Source organism: Trematomus bernacchii, unplaced genomic scaffold (genome assembly GCF_902827165.1).
Source record: "Trematomus bernacchii unplaced genomic scaffold, fTreBer1.1, whole genome shotgun sequence".
Taxonomy (NCBI): domain Eukaryota; kingdom Metazoa; phylum Chordata; class Actinopteri; order Perciformes; family Nototheniidae; genus Trematomus; species Trematomus bernacchii.
In genome coordinates this window covers 15,905,385-15,925,678 of record NW_022987739.1, presented here as the reverse complement: position 1 = coordinate 15,925,678, position 20,294 = coordinate 15,905,385, and the positions used below count along the sequence as shown (strand labels likewise).

The following is a 20,294-nucleotide window of genomic DNA, read 5'->3' as shown; positions in this document are numbered from 1 at the left end:
AGTGCACAAAGTTAGTGATGAGTCGAGAAAGCGGATAAAATCACCTAGTGCGGAAGCTAATGCACCTATGGCCTGTGTGTGCTATTTCACATGAATATTAATCACTTTTCCATCTGGGGATAGAGGACTAAAATAACATAACGCTTCAAGTCTAGGAGGAGGGGCGGTAGCTGTGTGTGTGTGTGTGTGTGTGTGTGTGTGTGTGTGTGTGTGTGTGTGTGTGTGTGTGTGTGTGTGTGTGTGTGTGTGTGTGTGTGTGTGTGTGTGTGTGTGTGTGTGTGTGTGTGTGTGTGTGTGTGTGTGTGTGTGTGTGTGTGTGTGTGTGTGTGTGTGTGTGTGTGTGTGTGTGTGTGTGTGTGTGTGTGTGTGTGTGTGTGTGTGTGCTGTGCAATTAATCGTATTTTAATCGCAATTACTATTTTGGCCTGCCACAATTACGAAAACAACATAATCGAAAAAAACAATTATTTTGCTTTGCTAGGTTGTGACTGCACTGCAACATATTTGATCTAATTTATTTTTGTCTAATTTATTTGTATTTATCATATTTATATATGTTTAGTAGCTTGTGGAAGTGCGCTCCAAAATATTTGTTGATCTTGTTTATTGGTATTTATTATTTTGATATTATTTATTTAAATGTAAATATATATTTATCATTTATTTAATCATTTTTGTATTGGTTTTTCAGTTGAATTATACGTTCAGGGTAATCAACAGTTAAAAATATACTGTTCAAATTATTATTTGTATTTGTTTTAAAGTTCAATAAATGGATGTTTTCAAAGTCAATGAATAATCGTATTTAATAATCGTGATTATGATTTTTGCCATAATCGCACAGCCCGTGTGTGTGTGTGTGTGTGTGTGTGTGTGTGTGTGTGTGTGTGTGTGTGTGTGTGTGTGTGTGTGTGTGTGTGTGTGTGTGTGTGTGTGTGTGTGTGTGTGTGTGTGTGTGTGTGTGTGTGTGTGTGTGTGTGTGTGTGTGTGTGTGTGTGTGTGTGTGTGTGTTGTGTGTGTGTGTGTGTGTGTGTTGTGTGTGTGTGTGTGTGTGTGTGTGTGTGTGTGTGTGTGTGTGTGTGTGTGTGTGTGTGTGTGTGTGTGGACTCAAAAAACTGAGCTAAGTGTACAATAATAATAAGAAAAAACAATTTCAAGTTCTTTTGTGCTTTTCTACAAATGTGTTATTCGTCCATCTTTCAGTTATACAGTAGCAGTGGTCATCAGTGAAAGGCTGTTCAAATGTATTTTAACAACATATCAATGCAGTTAAATGTATATGTTTTATAAATATGTGTTAAATATACCTAAATGGTCAAGACATAGTTTTCCCTCAGGGTTTTTTCTTTGTTAATTTTTATTAAATGCTGTTTTAATTTACCAACAGTGATATACCTAAGTCAAATTAGATTTGCCTTGATACTGTATTACACTATGACAAGAGTAATTCTAAAAAGTAATCTAGTTTAGTTTACACCAATAAAGCACAATAGTGAAGCTCAGTCAAAGAAAAATAATAATAATATGATTTTTACCGAATGAGAAAGAAACAGCACGTTATAAAAAATATGATTTATCAGGTGTTTCAATCTACCGTCTTCTTCTCCTGTCACTGAGGGTAGCATAAAACCTAATCATGCTGTTGCTATTTCATGTATTATTATTTTGCGAAATTGATTTTCTCTCAATGTTACAGACATAACAAAGAAACTAAAAGAATATTTTATCTACAGATAACAAAGCACAGCTACGTGACAAAGCAGTCTGGAAACAGTCGGGAGCAGAATGCTGTATGAATAGCTCAGCCAGCAGGGCTTTGTGGTAATGCCTACATTTCTGCAGCGCACGCTAACAATCAGGACTATCAGTAATAAGCAGTCATCTCTAAAAGGTCTGTGGAAGTACAACAGAAATAATTGGTGAGAAAATAAGACATATGCAGGGGTTGCTGGGAGCTTGTGTGTTTTTCGATGAATAGTTTCATAAATTATGTTAAATCTATAATGTTCAGCCTGCAGTAGAAAGTGTGTACAAACAATTGTATACATCCACAAACACACACACATTCATTCTATTATCTTACCCCTAAAAAACTGATTTCCTGGTTTGAATCTGCAGCTTGAACCCCTGCCCCCTTCAAATCTATCCTCCTCCCTCTTCCTCCACCTCTGATCTCTTCCCTCCCTCCCTCCCTCCCTCCCTCCCACAGCAGCTACAATTTGAGAACAGCTAGCATTAATTAGGGCTGCTAATTGAGCATATCCAAATGTTGAATAAAACATGGATTCAGAAGAGAGGTTCTTTATTACATTTATGGAAGGTCTCTGAAGAAAGTTTACAAGCCTTTAATTTATGTTAATGTGAAATCGCGTACGTTGAGGGCACTCCGCCACTGCTAGCTCTGTGTTTGTATGCTTCAGGGTTAGTTTGCGTAGGTTAAACATAATTTTTTTATGTCTGCGTAAGGCGGTGCTTCGTGGCTAATGGCCTCTCTTTACTTTGCTGAATACTAATTGTGCCTTTTCTTCTCTTATTAAGTGAATATTTTGAAGCAAAGCATAATTGAAAAGTGCTCTTTACTGTACCTATTCACTAATCAACTTTTAATTTCAACCAATTGGACTGTTTCAATTATTGCAGCATGTGTACGTGCCTGTGTAAGTGTGTGTCTGTGTGTGTGGTCTGTTGAGGTGCTGATCCAGCATGATTAAGGTTGATTACCAGAGGAGTTTACATTTACACAAAGCTAATGAGATCACGCACACCTAAATGAGAACAGGCACAGAGAGTTTCCCTTTGCCTCTCAATGCATCACATATTCCTGTTAATAGAAACTACAGGATGCTTATCAAGAGGTTGAGTTCATTAAATCATCTACAATTGAGAGAATGGATTTCCCAACATGTTAATTTAAGTGTGTTTGCTTCTATCATTGCGTCCTGGCAAAAGGTTGTCTCCTCTCTGTCGACTCTCGTAGTACTTTCATTTTACGTCTGCTAAACCAGCGCTAGCATTAGCTTAGCGCTATCTCATTCAAGAAGGCTATTTTTGGTCCTTAGAGAGCTATGAAAATGCTGTCAACATGTCAAAGTGGCCAGTCAGTACACACTCATCATAAACTGTCAGTGCTATGGTGGCAACAACAGAGAAGGGGGACCGCAAACAGAGAGACAGGCGGACAGAGAGAAAGACAGCAGTCAGAGAGGCTCCTGAGGGCCCAGGGGACCTGTTGCTCTTTTCACACCAGCCTGAGCTGCTGTGTTACATTACAAGCCGCCCGATCAATGCCCACCAGGGTTATGTTAGTTGGTGTTTTGTAGCAGGGCAGAGAGGTGCGGAGGAGGGAGACAGTGTGTGTGTGTGTGTGTGTGTGTGTGTGTGTGTGTGTGTGTGTGTGTGTGTGTGTGTGTGTGTGTGTGTGTGTGTGTGTGTGTGTGTGTGTGTGTGTGTGTGTGTGTGTGTGTGTGTGTGTGTGTGTGTGTGTGTGTGTGTGTGTGTGTGTGTGTGTGTGTGTGTGTGTGTGTGTGGTGTGTGTGTGTGTGTGTGTGTGTGTGTGTGTGTGTGTGTGTGTGTGTGTGTGTGTGTGTGTGTGTGTGTGTGTGTGTGTGTGTGTGTGTGTGTTATTCTGGTAGGAAGTATAAAGAGGGGAGTAAATACAGTGGCACGTGTTAAGCGTTTGTACATAAGGATACAAGTATCTGTGTAGAAGTGCTTTCTACCTGAAGTAAACAACCTTAAGTGAACATAGTGTGACACAAACTGTACACACATGAACCCCACATCCCCTCCTCCAGGTATCTACACACATTCAATATATAACCTGTTAAGTCCAGCTATCTCTAGGCTCTAGAACACAGAACAGTGTATCTACATAACAGTACCGTATGCAATGCATTTGTGTAAAACATTTGCTAAGTGTGGTTTTGCCTCTTTTATCATGCTTCACCCACATTTCCACTAGAAGAGGTGACTGCATAGACATAGAGTGGTAGCCTCTCGCCTCAGTTTCTCCCCATTATGTTCTCCTTCATTTATAATCCTCCGACTGCTCTCACTCTGTGCGTAGGTGTAATGTAATAGAGCACCGGCACACAAACAGCCTCGCTGCGCACCCAGAGGCGCTTGCACTTGCTTCAGGCACACCGCTTTCTTCCAATGATAGCTTAAAGAACATTACTCACTCCTCTTTCACCCCCCCAACACACACACACACACACACACACACACACACACACACACACACACACACACACACACACACACACACACACACACACACCAACTCAGAATCCTGTAGAGATGGCTGGTAAACTGCTTGTGTTACTACTACTTTGCTCCTGACCTAAGGGGAATAAAACTGAACATAGAAAGTCGGAAAGGAAGACTCTTATAAATGTGCAGCTTTCCTGGCCAGTAACCTATAAACTCTACGAAACTACAGGCTAGTGAGTTTTCTAAAAGCCTTCGCCCAAAGTTTATTTTAGAGCAGATTTGTTAGATTAGCCTCTTTGAAAGATGAGAAATTCATTCTATATTTTATATTTGTATTGTGACCTAAAAGGCTATTAGCTGCCAGGTACTGTACTAAAGGTTATCCTTGTTTTATATCATTATTCTGTATATCTGAAGTGATGAGTTTTTCAAATCGTTACAAAAAAATTGTATGTACCAATAAGTTGAGAAACCTCTGTGGGATATTTTTATTCGGGCTAATGACACAACACTATCTACAATTCACTTGAGGAGCACAGCCAGGCGTTGCTACAGTATGTGTCTCTATTATAGACATTGTTGTGAACACATTGTAATATCCAAAATATCCAAAAAGAATGATGAGGCTATCTCAGACGGTAATCATGTCATTATCATGCGTGGTAAAATGCAGGATTACATATTTACTGTTGAAATGTAATCAGCACACTAAATCACAATGACCTATTTTTAATGTATTCATACATTTACTACCTTACAATTATGGCAGTGAATGCAATTATTTTCAAGACAGGCATGCAAAATGTGTGTGTGTTGATGTATTTGTGTGTTGATGTGTGCATGGTGGTGGGGGATGGGGGTACTGGTAAGATTGAACGACTGAGTGGAGCCACAAAAGATGGAGTGATGCCCATGTCACACTTTACATGTACTGTAATGGCCTAAATGATATGAAATATGAAATGTTTTTTGACCAATGGCATCCCTAACGCACACTATGTCAAACACACACCCACATGTGTATATAGTGACACAAAGGGACATTTATCACACACATGCAGACACACAATCTTATGAGATTGCTGCTGAGGCATTTAATATTCCAGTCTGAGCTGCTGTCAGATGGCATAGTGATTGAACTATTGAAATATCCTGTTCTATTCTGGATATCGCGTGTGTGTGCGTGCGTAAACGTCCGTGTGTGTTTGTGTGTGTGTGCAATCCCAGTAGTCCCCGCTCATGATGAAGGTGGTTAAGAGGAAGTCTCTCCCTGGTGTATATCAATCAAGTTGCACAGAGAGTTTGGTCTCGCAGTAAATTTTGTGCCATTTTTCTCTTCATCTTTGCTGTCATTTCACGTAGATTCCCTGGGCTCTCCTGCCGCACTACATTGAGGTCTTATTTTCAGCAGCTTTCGACACTCAGTTTGACACATTTTCATTCTGAGAAAATACAATCTAACCATGAAAATAAAAACGAAATGCTGTATGGGAATTTTTTTCGTGTTCGTTATTATTTAAGTGACGCACTTGCACACTAGGGTCAGAAATCACAAAAGTGAAAAATGTTGTATAAGTCTAGATTGAGCCTGATATTGACATTAGTTTGAGCTCTTAACAGATGAAGATATGTTTACCTTTAGATCCCTAAGGAAAAGCCTTGGTTTCTATAAAATAAGTTATTATATTTCACTGGCATCATGTCATGCAAGTTAAAAAACATAATTTGTCTTATATTACACATTTCTGCAATACGTCATTTGTAATAGGGTGCAAAATATCCGCATCTGCTCCAACATCTTGTTTCATATTTCTGCTTTTTATTTTAATCTTTTTCACATTTTCTTACCAAATGAGATGACTGGCATGTTAGATGACGGTTTCCAGCAGTTCTCCGAACATGACATGCCGGCTCCTTACCTGATGAAAACCCAATTTGGCTGTTGAAAAGTGATTTTCTTTTCCTTACGAGGCTGCCTTCTGTTTGTCAGTCAGTGATACATCTATTCAGAATTTCATCTGTCTATCTATTCCATTAGGACAAGAAGATCACTTTTATGTTACAGCAAGTCGAAGAGCAGGGCTTAGGGCCTGTGTGTGTGTGTGTGTGTGTGTGTGTGTGTGTGTGTGTGTGTGTGTGTGTGTGTGTGTGTGTGTGTGTGTGTGTGTGTGTGTGTGTGTGTGTGTGTGTGTGTGTGTGTGTGTGTGTGTGTGTGTGTGTGTGTGTGTGTGTGTGTGTGTGTGTGTGTGTGTGTGTGTGTGTGTGTGTGTGTGTGTGTGTGTGTGTGTGTGTGTGTGTGTGTGTGTGTGTGTGTGTGTGTGTGTGTGTGTGTGTGTGTGTGTGTGTGTGTGTGTGTGTGTGTGTGTGTGTGTGTGTGTGTGTGTGTGTGTGTGTGTGTGTGTGTGTGTGTGTGTTCAGAGGTCTAATGTAGCCAAAGCACTGATAAACACTGTGAGAGCCCTGAAGAGGGACTGCATGTCAAGTTATCTATGTCTGTTTGTACACCGACTTACACTCACGCAAACTCAAGGCCCCTCTGGCTCTTCTGCAGAACGTGTTGCATCAAAGGTATGATCTATAACGGCCTTTCCCCCCCTCTCTGGCTCCTGCTCAGCTCCTCAGTGTTCAGTCCCCATCAGAAGTGGTAGGCCTACATTTCTAGACCTTTGCAACTCACTACCATCTTGTTACAGCTGCCTGTATTTCAGCTCCTCTGGCACTTCCTCTGATGGTTTGCTGTTGTAATGATATCAAGGCTAATGGTGCTTGATACATAGCAAATGCTACATTAGCCAAATGTCATAAAAATAAAAAATAAATACATATAGATGTGTCTGAGCGCCGTCGAGAGTTGGAGTGCAAGGAAATGATAGTCATTTCTACATTACTTTGGTAACACTGTATATGACTACCATGACTATAATGCATCATAAACGTACTTAAAATCATTATAAAAATGCTTTATAATGTGCTATGATTATTGTTTTTAAGCATTATGAATATTTAGAAGTGCTTAAACTATAGTCATACTTGTCATTACCAAATGATAAGTATATTTTATAAAGCATAGACATTTGCAATCATTGAAAGTGTTACTTTATACATTTTAAATTGGCACTTTGTTTACAGATACCTCTAAAAAAAAGGTGTTAGGTAGCTGCACACTGATTCTATAATTAACTTTTTTCCTGTATATATACAGTATTTGTGGAGAAGGTGAAGTAGGTCAGCCATCATTAGTGAGATCTTGACAGAGAGCATGTTTACCGTTAAGGAAACAATGCTGCATTGCACCGTCAGTTTCAATTCATTAGTCACTGTACATGAAAAGTATAGATTGATATAAAAGAGAGATGGATACAGAGATTGATTTATTTTGTTACATCAGGAGCAGGTTGTCATACAGGGACCTAACTGACTGAAAGCGATAATAGTTTGCCTCCTCCACTGCTCGAGCTGTTATTGTATCTTTTAATACAAATGTTCTTTTGTTGCATTTCAGATAAAAGAAAGTCTGTTTGTTTTTCCGAGTGTATGACATTTTACCTTTGTTTTTGCAAAGGTGATCCTGCTTTATAAGGTTAGGGTCTCAATAGAGAATACACTCTGCAAAGCGACAGGTCATGCACTAACACTGGTCTCAAATTACCTTCAAACCAGAAAACTCTGAAGAACCCCCTCGGTCTACTAGTGCCGTGCTGAGCTTTATGTGAAAATAATGTTTTGAGGCACTGGGTTCTCGTCCTGCACAGCCCTGATGGAAACACGCTCTGAAGGGTTGGCTGTGGTTCGGGCTCGTATTTCTTTTAAGAAATGGTGAATAATTGAACAGAAACTTTCCCTCCTCTTTAATTTTTTTTCTTCCCATCAATCGTAATGAAAATATATGGTGATTTGTTTGCCATTGTGTATCTGACAGTTCAAGCCATGTTACGTTATTATTAAATGTTATTGATGCTCTTTTGTGAAAGATAAGGCATACATATTGATATTGATGAGATGTACATGATAGTTGTCTTTTATATAAGGCTCATTAAGCAAACGTTCCGCTAAAATGCCTTCAGCTGTTACAGTCTGTTTTTATGTGCAGATTGTAAAGTGGACGTGTATTTGTTTCCGGTTAAATGCAGCATTGGAAAATTGTGGTGAATGTCACTGAGCAATTTATATTTACGATCGTTAGAGCTGATCTGTGATCTTCAAGTTGCTTTCCCGCCCGCACACCTGGTGGACAGAGGTTTGTGAAAAACATGTGTATGTCGGGGAAATTGTGTGTATGCTTGTGCACAGGTGTAGTTGAACCCACACCATGGCTGGGTGGCTGACATGTTAGAACAGAGTCTGATTGGATTCCACGCTCCAGAAACATTAAACCCAGCGAGTCGAAGGGAGGTTGAAGTGAGGTGTGTTTTCCTGCGCATTGCATGTGTTGGAATACTTGTTTGAGCACTATAATGGATAACTAGTCAACATGTATAATTGTTTGTGCCTTTTCAAGTGTGTTCCGAGAATATGATCTATTTCTGTATGTGTGTGTTTGTGTGCAAAGGCACTTGCTTTGGACGAGGCCATGCTGGAAGAGAGTTCAATTATCCTTCAGATCAAGGTCAATGAGCTGTGCCCTATCTCAGTGCTCGATCTATTAGCTGTCCCCTGTAGGGTCTAGGTATGGACGGATGGATGGAAAGCTTCGACCCCGACTTAAACCCAATCCCCTGCAGGTTGGGAAGGTTACTGCCAAGATGTAATCGGTAATGTAATTACCGATTACCTGTTTAAAATTGTAATTGGTTGTTTATTCCATTGGATGGATGTGTTTAATTTACTGTGGGGATTCCAGCTCAGTCAAATAGCCTTATTCATCCCAACATTTATTTATTTATTTATTGGTTGAATTTACTATCGATCTTTTCCGCCGTTATCTGCTATAAAATCTGCCCACTGGGATAGGTCCCTTATGGTGGGAAAGGACATTAACTGTCGTTCTATCAAAAGATCTACCGCCCCTTGTGCTCCTCCGAGAACCTGTCTCCTTAAAACCTTTACCTTGTCTGTTTCTGAGGATTGGTTTTGGCCTCTGTTAATCGAGACACCGCTTTTACTGACTGATCTGCGAAAGTCCTCTCGGCGTGTGTCAGCTTTGAAGTAGCCAGGTGATAGGATCAAGGGATTGAAGTAACACACAGCTGATTTGAGCCTATACACTGTGGGGAGTCCCTGAAAAATGGTATATAACAGAACAGTTTATGGTCTGATACATGTCAAATACTGTACTTAAGTACTTCAGAAAGCAATATTGCAAATCTGCTCATCTTAAATCTTGAAATACGTTTTCTGGATTACCTTCAAGCAGAAATAAAAGGGAAATTCCTTTTTGTCAAAGACAGGACAATTTTCTTTTTCTTTCTACTTTTGTCCAGCACAAACGGCACTCAAACGTTTTATAGTTTATTGTAATGATAGTCAATAGAAGAAGTTAATGGCCTAGATATCTGGTTCAGTGGACCCACAGAAAAGAAATAACTGAATTGCAGCAGACAGGTGGCATTTTATTCTCTGAAAACCAAAATCTACAGGTTTATGGTATCATATAGTTAAACATTACGCCATTACCAATACCAGTGATCATAGATACAGCACACAACAATGGTCTATATACAACAATGATCATTTAAACAATTCAACTTGGTTGTCATTTAAATCAGTGCTTTTAGCAATAATTAGCACTGATTCCTTATTGGTAAAGGATCAGATGTAAACTCATAAATCACTCTTAACTTGTCTGGTTATTAATACATAATAATGACTCATCAGAAACTCATAGTAACATAGATGCATAGTGCTATTTTAGAAAAAGCTGATTCCTACCACAATATGACTTTTGTTTACCTATGTTTGGTAAACTAAAGCTACATTTCTGCTTTTCGTCACCAGATTGACCAGGCTTCAATATTTGTTATCAGCATGACAGTCACAAATGAATTAGTTGAGATTTATCCACGGATCTAGGGATAGAGGTAGAACCTAAAGAGAATAGACGCCCTCCCAAACCTCCTGTATGGATTTTGTGAAAGAATGGGTTTAATACCACCTTTGTTGTAGCAATCCCAAGCTAAATCTGTTTTATTTTATCCATGGGACATAACATTCGATGACATTTAAGCCCTCTGTCTGTTCCTGTAGTGGAAATAAAGCTATTGAAAGCAAACTATCTGTTTTGTAGCTCAATATCCCAGTGGGAACCATACTAACACATTTCTTATTCCAGCCTTACAGTTTACAGCCAGCACACCTGGTTAACCAAGTTCTCTGCCTTAATGTAAAACTCTGTTTCACACCTTCCCCCCGGTACCGGGCGGATAAACGCGTCATTTGCAGGAAACAACGTCTAAGGAATCTTAATATTGAATAAAACTATGAATGTGTTATATCCATGTAACGGGAAGAAACTCAGCTAACTGATCTTTTTAATTTTTTTTTTCAAAAAAAACCCACATTGCTAGCACTCAGCCTCTGAATTAGCCTCAAGCGAAAAAAACGTAACATACTAAGGCAACTAAACTCACTCTAACTCCCTTATTACTTATCCTAGATGCACAACCAACCACTCTTTTTTGGTGTCCTGGAGACACTGAATCTACCGGTGCCCTCCTCAACACTCAGTGATAAACATTCGCGACGCTCTAAACGAAAGCGTACATCATCACATGTGGAGCTAAGAAGCTAAACACGTAAATATGGCTTACCTTGGTCAAAAGTGGTCTTCAATGGCATTAAAACGATAAAAAAAACGATGCTGCAGTTAATCCATAGGTTCATCCTATGTGTCTGTGCCTTCTTTGAAATTATTTCTGATAATCCATAAGCAATACAACTGCGTTTTAGTTTCCAAACTCCAGAAGGAGACATTCCTCCAGTTTGGTTTCGTTTTCCACACGCGAAGCAACCACATTTTTTCTTTACAACGTGTCTGGGTGGGAGCCTCCCCCTTCGATTCTATTGGCTCTAACGGTCACAAGGGTATGTCAACCAACCAAATCGAGCAAGGGGGGCCAGAGATAGGTCAAATCCACCCAAATGACCCCAGATGGCCCAGTTTTTGGCTAAATCTCTCTAAAAAGGTCAAATTTCACTTGTTTTGCATCAATCTTGATACAGGGTACTTATTATATGTTGTACTTTGGATTCCTAAAGCTTTTAGTCTACTAACCCATCATCCAAGGGTAGTTTTCACTATCTGTAAAAAATAATTTTTGGACGGACACTATAATTTACAGTTTTTTACTATGTAAAATCTGAATTTTCTTTAAAATAAAAAACATTTATATTGATTCTGACACTTCTACATCCAACTCACAGGTTTATCATTACTTTGAGAACAAAGATTATTAATTTAACCCTTTTAGAAGGGAAGATATGGTCATTTGTTCTGGGAATGTCATTTTCGAGCCTGAGACCTGAAAAACAGGCTCAGAGTGGAACAGGTTATTAAAGCATAAAAAAAAACAATGTTTAGTCTAACTACCTGCACCTTATCACCCTCTGGAATACAACTAAATATTTTTATGATTTTCATAAGCAAAAGGCCTATGGCTGTTAGAACAGAAAGTTTTAAAAATAATCGCTTTTTAACTTTGCCCCGTATTTGTTTGCACAAACACCCTACGTGACCCCCAAACCACCTGAGCTTCTGCTGGGATGCTGCTGATGTTGTTGATGTGCTCATGTTAATTAAATTACTTAGATCTGAGTGGGGATGATTAGCATGCTAGCAGTAATAGCTAGCAGGGAATCCAATAGCCTATTATCATAATGAGTCCCTCTGGCGCGGTGTGTGGGTAGGTGGAGGAGAAAGAAAGTGAAGCGCTTATATTTATTGCCCAGAGATAAGTAACATCAAAGGACATAATTTTTTTTTTAAGCATAATACATGATTTAAATTAATTTGTCCAACCTGACTGCAATTAGATACTGTCACTGCTGGGATATGGCAAAGAGGAAACATGCAGTTTGCCAGTAAAACCAAAGAACACACTCGGATACATGAAAGGTTTAACCAAATTCCTCATATTACCCATTAAAATATTTTCCCAGAAGTCTTCTGAGTATAAGAAGAAATAAACAAGAAATAAACACATGCACAGGCAATCATAGCCGGTCTCTAAAGTTATGTCTGTACAAACATTTCACACACATAAACACACACACTCACTTGTGGAGGAGGGCTCTGCACTGCGGCAGGCACCTGCAGCTGTGCCTCCTCTCTGCTCATTATACACCTGCTTCCACATTCTGGACTTCTGCTGCACATATGCTCACGACCTTGTGCTTAATATGGTACAATGCAGTGTTTCTTTTTTGGGTTTCAGTGCATTTATGTTTAAAGGGTTGGGAATTTGTTGTTGCAGTTGAGACAATTTCTTTCATTTAATAACCTTTTTATGTTTTATTGAATTTTTTTCCCTGACTCTATCTCGTTGTACATCTGTTACTGCATATCCTCCTTCTGCTATGCTTTTTACTGTCCAACTTCCAAGGCCTGAGTGCTTTAAAAAGATGCTCCACAGCACCATGCAGAGTCACCAGTTTGTCTTAAGTTCATACTCCTTATTTGACTCTCACCAGAAAGCAAAAGCCCCAGAGAAAAGAAGGAACATCTCTATTTGCCCTCTGCTCATTACGTTTTTACAACATTTATATTTCACTCCATCGCCAGATAACAGAGAAAAAGTTATTTCAGCACACATTCCTACTCCCCCACAGAGTTGGAATATATGCAGTGTTAAGTTAACTATGTCTGTCCTCTGACTCACATTCTCTCACATCTACTCCCTACCCACTAATGTCTGCTTCCAAAATAAGTTGAAGTGGATGTCGTTTTATGGCAGCTCAATCAAGTTTGAGAGAATAATGGGATTTAAAGTACATTTTATATAACCGTTCATGTCTTTCTAAATAATTATCTCCTCTTTCTTCCATTCCACCTGTCCCATTCTTCCCCTAGATGCCAAGGCTTGCCCCTCCAAAGACTTTCAGTGCCGTAATGGGAAGTGCGTGGCACCGATCTTTGTGTGTGATGGCGACGATGACTGCGGGGACGCCAGCGATGAGGAGAAATGCACGGCTCCCACCTGCGGCCAGCACGAGTTCCGCTGCAATGACTCCGAGTGCATCCCCGCCCTGTGGAGCTGCGACGGAGACCCCGACTGCAAGGACAAGTCGGACGAGTCCATGGAGCGCTGCAGCCGGAGGACGGAGCCCCAGAAACCTCGCTGCCCGGTGGGAGAGTTCCAGTGTGGGAGCGGGGAGTGTGTCCACATGAACTGGAAGTGTGACGGAGATGCAGACTGCAAGGATAAATCGGATGAAGCAAACTGTGGTAAGTCATCTGTGGATATGTTGTATTCATGTGTATGGAATAATGAGTAGTTGGATAAATGAGTAAATACACTCCTTAAGGATAATGCTGCTTTCGTTTGAACTATAATCAGGATAAACCCTCTAATTATCATAAATCCTATCACCCAATAGCATAACCCCTCGCATTGAACACCAATGTCTTGTTTTCCGAACACTAAAGAAATATAATAATTAGAGCAAAAACAAACTTCTTTTTTTTTTTTTAACAACTGAACGACTATATTGAGTCCAGTCATGTACCTTGACCAGGAAGCAGCTTTGCCACTGATTTACATTAACAGTCATTGTTATGAATGTGTCATATAATCGCATCGCTATGGTTCTTTACGGTAATGTATCTTTTCTATGACACAATGGCATCACTGGAGGGTGAATTCATTGTTGATTGTTTTCTTTTTTATTAATTTATTGGTAAATAAAAAAAGTTAATTCCAGCTTTAGGCATTTAATGCATGCATGTTGTGGAACAATGGTTGTGTGTGGCTCTCCACTACTGAAGGCATTTACTTCAAAGGCTGACATGTCATGTGTCGTGAACAAAGACTACGAGACAAATCATGTTGTGCCACCAAATGTTTGAAGGAAGATCAAGGCTTCAACTTTATAATGATGATCCATGATGAGTGTGTTGCAACTTTGTGATCTGTGGAAGCAGAAGGAGAAACTCTGTGTGTGTGTGTGTGTGTGTGTGTGTGTGTGTGTGTGTGTGTGTGTGTGTGTGTGTGTGTGTGTGTGTGTGTGTGTGTGTGTGTGTGTGTGTGTGTGTGTGTGTGTGTGTGTGTGTGTGTGTGTGTGTGTGTGTGTGTGTGTGTGTGTGTGTGTGTGTGTGTGTGTGTGTGTGTTCCTGTGTGTGTGTGTTCCTGTGTGGTTGGTGAAGGTCCTCCATGAAGTGAGACCCCCATCTGGTGTCCTCTTCACACACCCACACACCACTCAGGGAGATGACAGCAGCCTCGCACATACGACATGATACAAGCACACTGACACACAAACACACACACACACACTCACACTCACACTCAAACGCACAGACACATGTTGATACCTGTGCTCCTTAGGGTTTTACAGGACCTTGAAATACTTACATAAATTATGAATTTAAATGAAAACAAATTCCTTGAAAGTAATTGAAAATAGACAAAGACAAACAAGTGTTTGAATGTGTATGTTTTGTGCGAAAAGAAGAAATTAACATTTTTTGATATTTTTCTTTTACTTAATGTTAGTAAATAGGCTCTTTTCCGCTTGTGTCTCCTGCAAATGTATAATTGTTTGATGCTCCACCTGCCTAGAGGAAGTACAATGGTAATAAACCTTGATACGTGTGTCTTAAATTATGTGAAGTTCTTACATTTTAGGGAATTAAACCTGCAAAGTCTTTGAAACTGATGTTTAGCAAGGTTTTGGGAAACCTGTAATGTAATGAAGTAGCCTAGCTTCTTAGCCTTATGACCAAATTGCAGTTTAATTTATTTAAAAAACACTTTACTCAATTTGATGGCTATCCTACTCAAATGTAATTTAGGTTTACAGTTTAAGACTATATTTGGGAAGAATGCCATTACATACATAATACATAAACAAAAAACCAACGTGCTAACGTAGTTGAATAATTATGACTTCTGACTGTAAATCAATTCGTCTTGCCTTGCCATCATGTGCCAGTGGAGTCATCTACAGTATCTTAATGTGTCAAATGAAATGTTCACTGTTTGACAGATGTGATGAGACAGAGCTGTGTGTACTATATGTATTTGATTGGGTTTGTACGCGTGCTCATCACATTGTGAATAAAGGTGGGCGGTAGGAGCTTTGTGTGAAACAAGATGTAATAGATGTCGGGCTGATGTAAATGAGGAAGCAGAGCTCAGCTTGGGGAGGTGCAACATTTCAATGTAAATTAGAAATGTGAGAATCATTGCATGTCTCCAGTTTGTTCTCCCCTCCTCTATTCCATCAAACTTTGCTCATTCACATGGACCCATCCCCTGGTTATTATCTCCCATCTTATTTGAAACATCTGTTCCAATAATCTTGTGTTATTTCACGCCATGCTGGGAAAAGTGACTTCGAGGAGGTTAATCTAAATGAGAAATGCTCAAAATGTATCTCTTCTTGGTTCTCTCCTTTCACTCCTGCCAACTTTTCTGAAGATGGGAGTCCATTATTGTTGCTGTTCATCTAGAGATTCATCATAATTAGCTGAGTTAAGATCCCAATCATTTAGCAGGAAGAACCAGCACATGTAATGATGGCATAGGATTATTTATTCCATTAGTTTATCATTATAAATCCGCCTACCTGTGTGTTCATGCCGAGTGCAAACGTTTGCTGCTTACATGCATTTCAGTTTTGACCAGTGGATGTGTGTTCCCTTAGTGTTGAACAGTGTGTGTGTCTGTGTTTGTAACCCATATTTCCTGATACAGTGCTTGTGCGCCACGCTGTTTTGTGGCATCCACAGCCATTGATCATGTCTTCCTACATTCCCTTTGCAGAGCCAGTCCAAAACATGAATAATTAAACAGCCAGTTAAAAAGACGAATGAGTTAAATAAACCTGCCCTTGCTGTTAGAGCAAGCTCAAACAAATGCCCACACACACTTACACACACTTACACACACACACACACACACACACACACACACACACACACACACGCACACGTACACGTACACACACACACACACACACACACACTTACTGTAATGGGTGGATGTGGATTTTCATTAGCTGGTGAAGCAATACCTGCTTGCTTATTATTTCCATCGGCTTTTATCTGTGCAGGTATTTGTGTGACTGATTACTTTGGGATTGGGATGCACTCCGAGTTGGCTTAATAAGCAAAGCAAAACAGATAGTGCTCACACACACAAGCACACACCCACACACAGATACAAATGCATATCTTCATAGATACAGTTGAGGGAGAGATATGATGAAATTATTGTTGGGGGTTTGTGTGTGTGTTTTTATGTGTGTCAAATCTTCACCTTTACAGGGATATAGATATTTAATTAGAGTACAATTTTGGGAATGATTAAGATTCTTTTTGTTCTCCATCAGTGACTGTGTTCTTTGTTGTGTTGGGTTTACATCTTCTCATAATGAGAACAAATAGAGCTTCAACGATATCAGATTTTCATAACTCTGTTATCCATGCCAAATGAACTAATGGTTACGATATTATCGTGATATTTGTTAATAGTATGTCAAGTGAAAATTGATCATTAACTTTGTTTATTATTGCTTAATTGTGAGATGAATCCCACTGATTTGTCAGAAAGAATGAGTCATGTTTAAAGGGCACTGGATTATTTACACAATATTATATGTGTGTAATTTCCGAGATATTAAAACTTACATTTAGAAACATTAAGCCTACTGCCAATACCGGTATTTGTAACACCAACAAATTACAAGTTCACTGTAATTTTTATGGAAACAGGAAAGCTTATTCTAATATAAGTTGTGTTTGTTTTGTGTCCCCAGCCCTGCTCACGTGTCGTCCTGACGAGTTCCAGTGTGGCGATGGATCCTGCATCCACGGCACCAAACAGTGTAATAAAGTTCACGACTGTCCGGACTACAGTGATGAAGCCGGCTGTGTCAACAGTAAGTGTCAGATGACTAAGAGCCATTGAACAACAACGACACAGCTGTATTTAATACATTTTTACTTACAGTATATAATGCGGGAGGTCAGAACTCGGTTTTTCCATCTGAATGTTGGAATAAGATTCATATTCCGTGAGCAGAGAGAGAGAGAGATATCTGTTTGCAAATAATTAGCTTCATGCATTTTTCACTGCCATTGTGGTCATACTTGATTCCCCCAACAAATCTATTTACAACTATGATACTACCAACAAGACTCACAGGGGATAGAGTAGCACAGATGGCTGCAGTTGGCTGCACAAGTGAAATCTGACCTTTCTGTAAACTGCTTAAAGAAGTGAGGTCTGTGCTGCTAATTCAACCAGAACATAGAGGAAAGATAGTCTAAGAAGCCTAATATCAAATTAATGTCTACATATGGTGTATGCATGACCTTGAGTGTGCATATTATAAAACAGAACAGTTTGAAGTCATTTTCAGAAACTTTGCCTTTGAGGAATATTGATCTTTAAGCAAATGTTTAAAGTCCAGCTTTGAACCTGAAGTGTGTTGTTTTACTCTTTCTAATGCACCTGTACATTTGTGTGTAGAAGCTGTCATGTACTGTACCACCGTGTCTGTTTGCATTCAACAGTGTCACTAACTTGAATGTTATACACGGTTTGTTAAATTCAAACCCTGATCCATAACTTGGTTGTGTCCTCTTCACAGTTACAAAGTGTGACGGGCAGAAAAAGTTCCGCTGTAAGAACGGGGAGTGTATTGACAGCAGCAAGGTGTGTGACAATGTGAAAGACTGCAAGGACTGGTCTGATGAACCCATGAAGGAGTGTGGTAAGATGATTATCCTCCGTTTCTCTTCATACACACACACACACACACACACACACACACACACACACACACACACACACACACACACACACACACACACACACCACACACCACACACCACACACACACACGTACCACACATACCGAGGAACATTAGATCTTTCACCACCTCAGGCCAACATGGGTGTACATACTCTCTGGTGCAATATAACTGATGCACACCATCACCAGCTGCTTCTGATGTGGGTGGTCACTCTTCTAAGCAAAATAAGCTTCATTTGATCAAGGCAGGGTAAATCAAGAAATTTCTCAACGGCCTTGTTATGATCAAAGAGCTGAGCCAATCTGCCCTCTAGTGCGTTCGCAGCCAGGAAAACGTGATCGGACTACATTACCCATAAGGAACTACATGGATTATCCACACACCATTGATAATTACCACTTAGCGGGCTTCAGTCACGGATCTCACATCACAAGCAGTGCGGTCCAGCTGCTAACAGAGTGAGGCAGATGAGAAAAACATACCTGTTAATAAAATGTATATTGCTTGCACTCAAGTATTGGTACAGGCTGGAGACTCTAGAGAACGCTCAAGGGGATCAAGCCGATCATCACCATAGGTTTAATACGATACTGTATCTCAGTGTGCTGCTCTTTCAGCTGGCTCTGATCTCTTTGCGGAGGGTAATAGACTGTAATGAGATTGACCAGTAACTGCATCATTAACTTTAAACATATTTTTCAGGGTGTTTAAGCGCAAACCTGCACCCCACTTGTTTTAACTATAACTTACAAATGCCATTACATCAAACATGGGAAAAGAGCAGAATATGAAATGTCTTCAAAAATAACATGTTAACACATTTCTGTATCCTTAAGGTCTAACATGGGTTTTGAATGCATTTCCTGCTCTTAATGTTTGTTTCACATCAGTGTTTACTTGCTAGCAATCTCCTATGTCTCTGCATGTGTTGGTACATTGTTTCATGTGTAGTTGCATTATCACTGCCAACTGTCAATCAGTGAAGTAGCATGGAACTGAAAGCAGGATGTGAGGCATGTGCTTGCATGATGTAAATAAAACAGAGACCCGCACATAAATAACACTTTACTTCCACAAGATTTTGGAGCTCTGCAGCAGTGATTAGCTACCATTTAGCCGCAATACCATTAGTGAGGATGGTCACTAATGTTAGGCCATAAAGAATGGCTCATCCCAAAGGCCTGTCAAGTTTTCCTCACCAAACTCCTAAACTGTTGACACAAAGTTGGAAGTGCCTTGAATATAACTTGAACTTTATGAAGATTTCCCTTGAAGGAGGACTTCAAAGACTTCTCATTTGTATTAGGTTAGTAAAATGTAGTCATTGAGAGTATGACACATCTTTTGAAAAAAAGGCAGAGACTGAACACATCAGGTCTACTTTTTCTGCTTTTAAAATAAGTTGATATATTGACAGTGTCCGCATATTTAAAGCCTAAAGTGTTTTCTGTAGATAAATAAAAAATAATCAGGGGAAATAGGTGTTGTTGTAATTATGAATACACTGACTGCACTTCAGAAAACAACCTTATTATTTGTTAAATTTCTCTTGAAGTCTAAATCTCCTTTTCTTCTCTCACTCTATTCTTGCATTCTCTCATTTTCAGTCTCGTTCTGTCTCACGGACAAACCTGTAGCCTTAAAGCTTTAATCTTTAATGTACTCCGGTAATGAAGTGCCAGCTTTAGTCTTCTACAGCGATCTCTTTCTACTCCCTTGAGGGTATTTTAAAGACAAACGAATATAATGGAGCCGCAGAAACAGATACAAAATGAAGATTTTTCCCTTTTAAAATACAAAGAAAGGAAGAAGGAAAATGGACGCACTGAAATGAGAGGATGAAGGTCAGCATGTAACAATAGGAGTGGAGTGGAGTGGCGTGGAGTGGAGTGGAGTGGAGTGGCACCTGGTACACGTGGCCAAGCTCGCTGTTGGAGTATGGATTGATTCCAGTTAGATTTGGCTGAGACTGTGCCTGTACACAGACACAAAAGCATTCCAATGAATATACTGTATACACACACACGCACGCACGCACGCACACACACACACACACACGCGCACACACACACATACACTAACACACACACACACACACAGAAATGCACTAACTCTCGTTTTCTACTGCTGTTAAGCTCAATGTGTTTCCTATTTTAATGGAGTTTTA

General features: G+C 39.7%; 1 protein-coding gene across 9 annotated transcripts in view; it reads left to right on the top strand.

The window, feature by feature from the left end:
- lrp8 (low density lipoprotein receptor-related protein 8, apolipoprotein e receptor) overlaps positions 1–20,294 on the top strand; it is a 162,153-nt gene that overhangs the window by 103,171 nt on the left and 38,688 nt on the right. For all 9 annotated transcript variants that reach the window (XM_034147156.1, XM_034147154.1, XM_034147152.1 and 6 more), the window contains exons 5-7: positions 13,217–13,591; positions 17,125–17,247; positions 17,962–18,084. In XM_034147156.1, the coding sequence (XP_034003047.1) occupies positions 13,217–13,591; positions 17,125–17,247; positions 17,962–18,084 (621 nt within the window). The remainder of the gene's footprint in view (positions 1–13,216; positions 13,592–17,124; positions 17,248–17,961; positions 18,085–20,294) is intronic.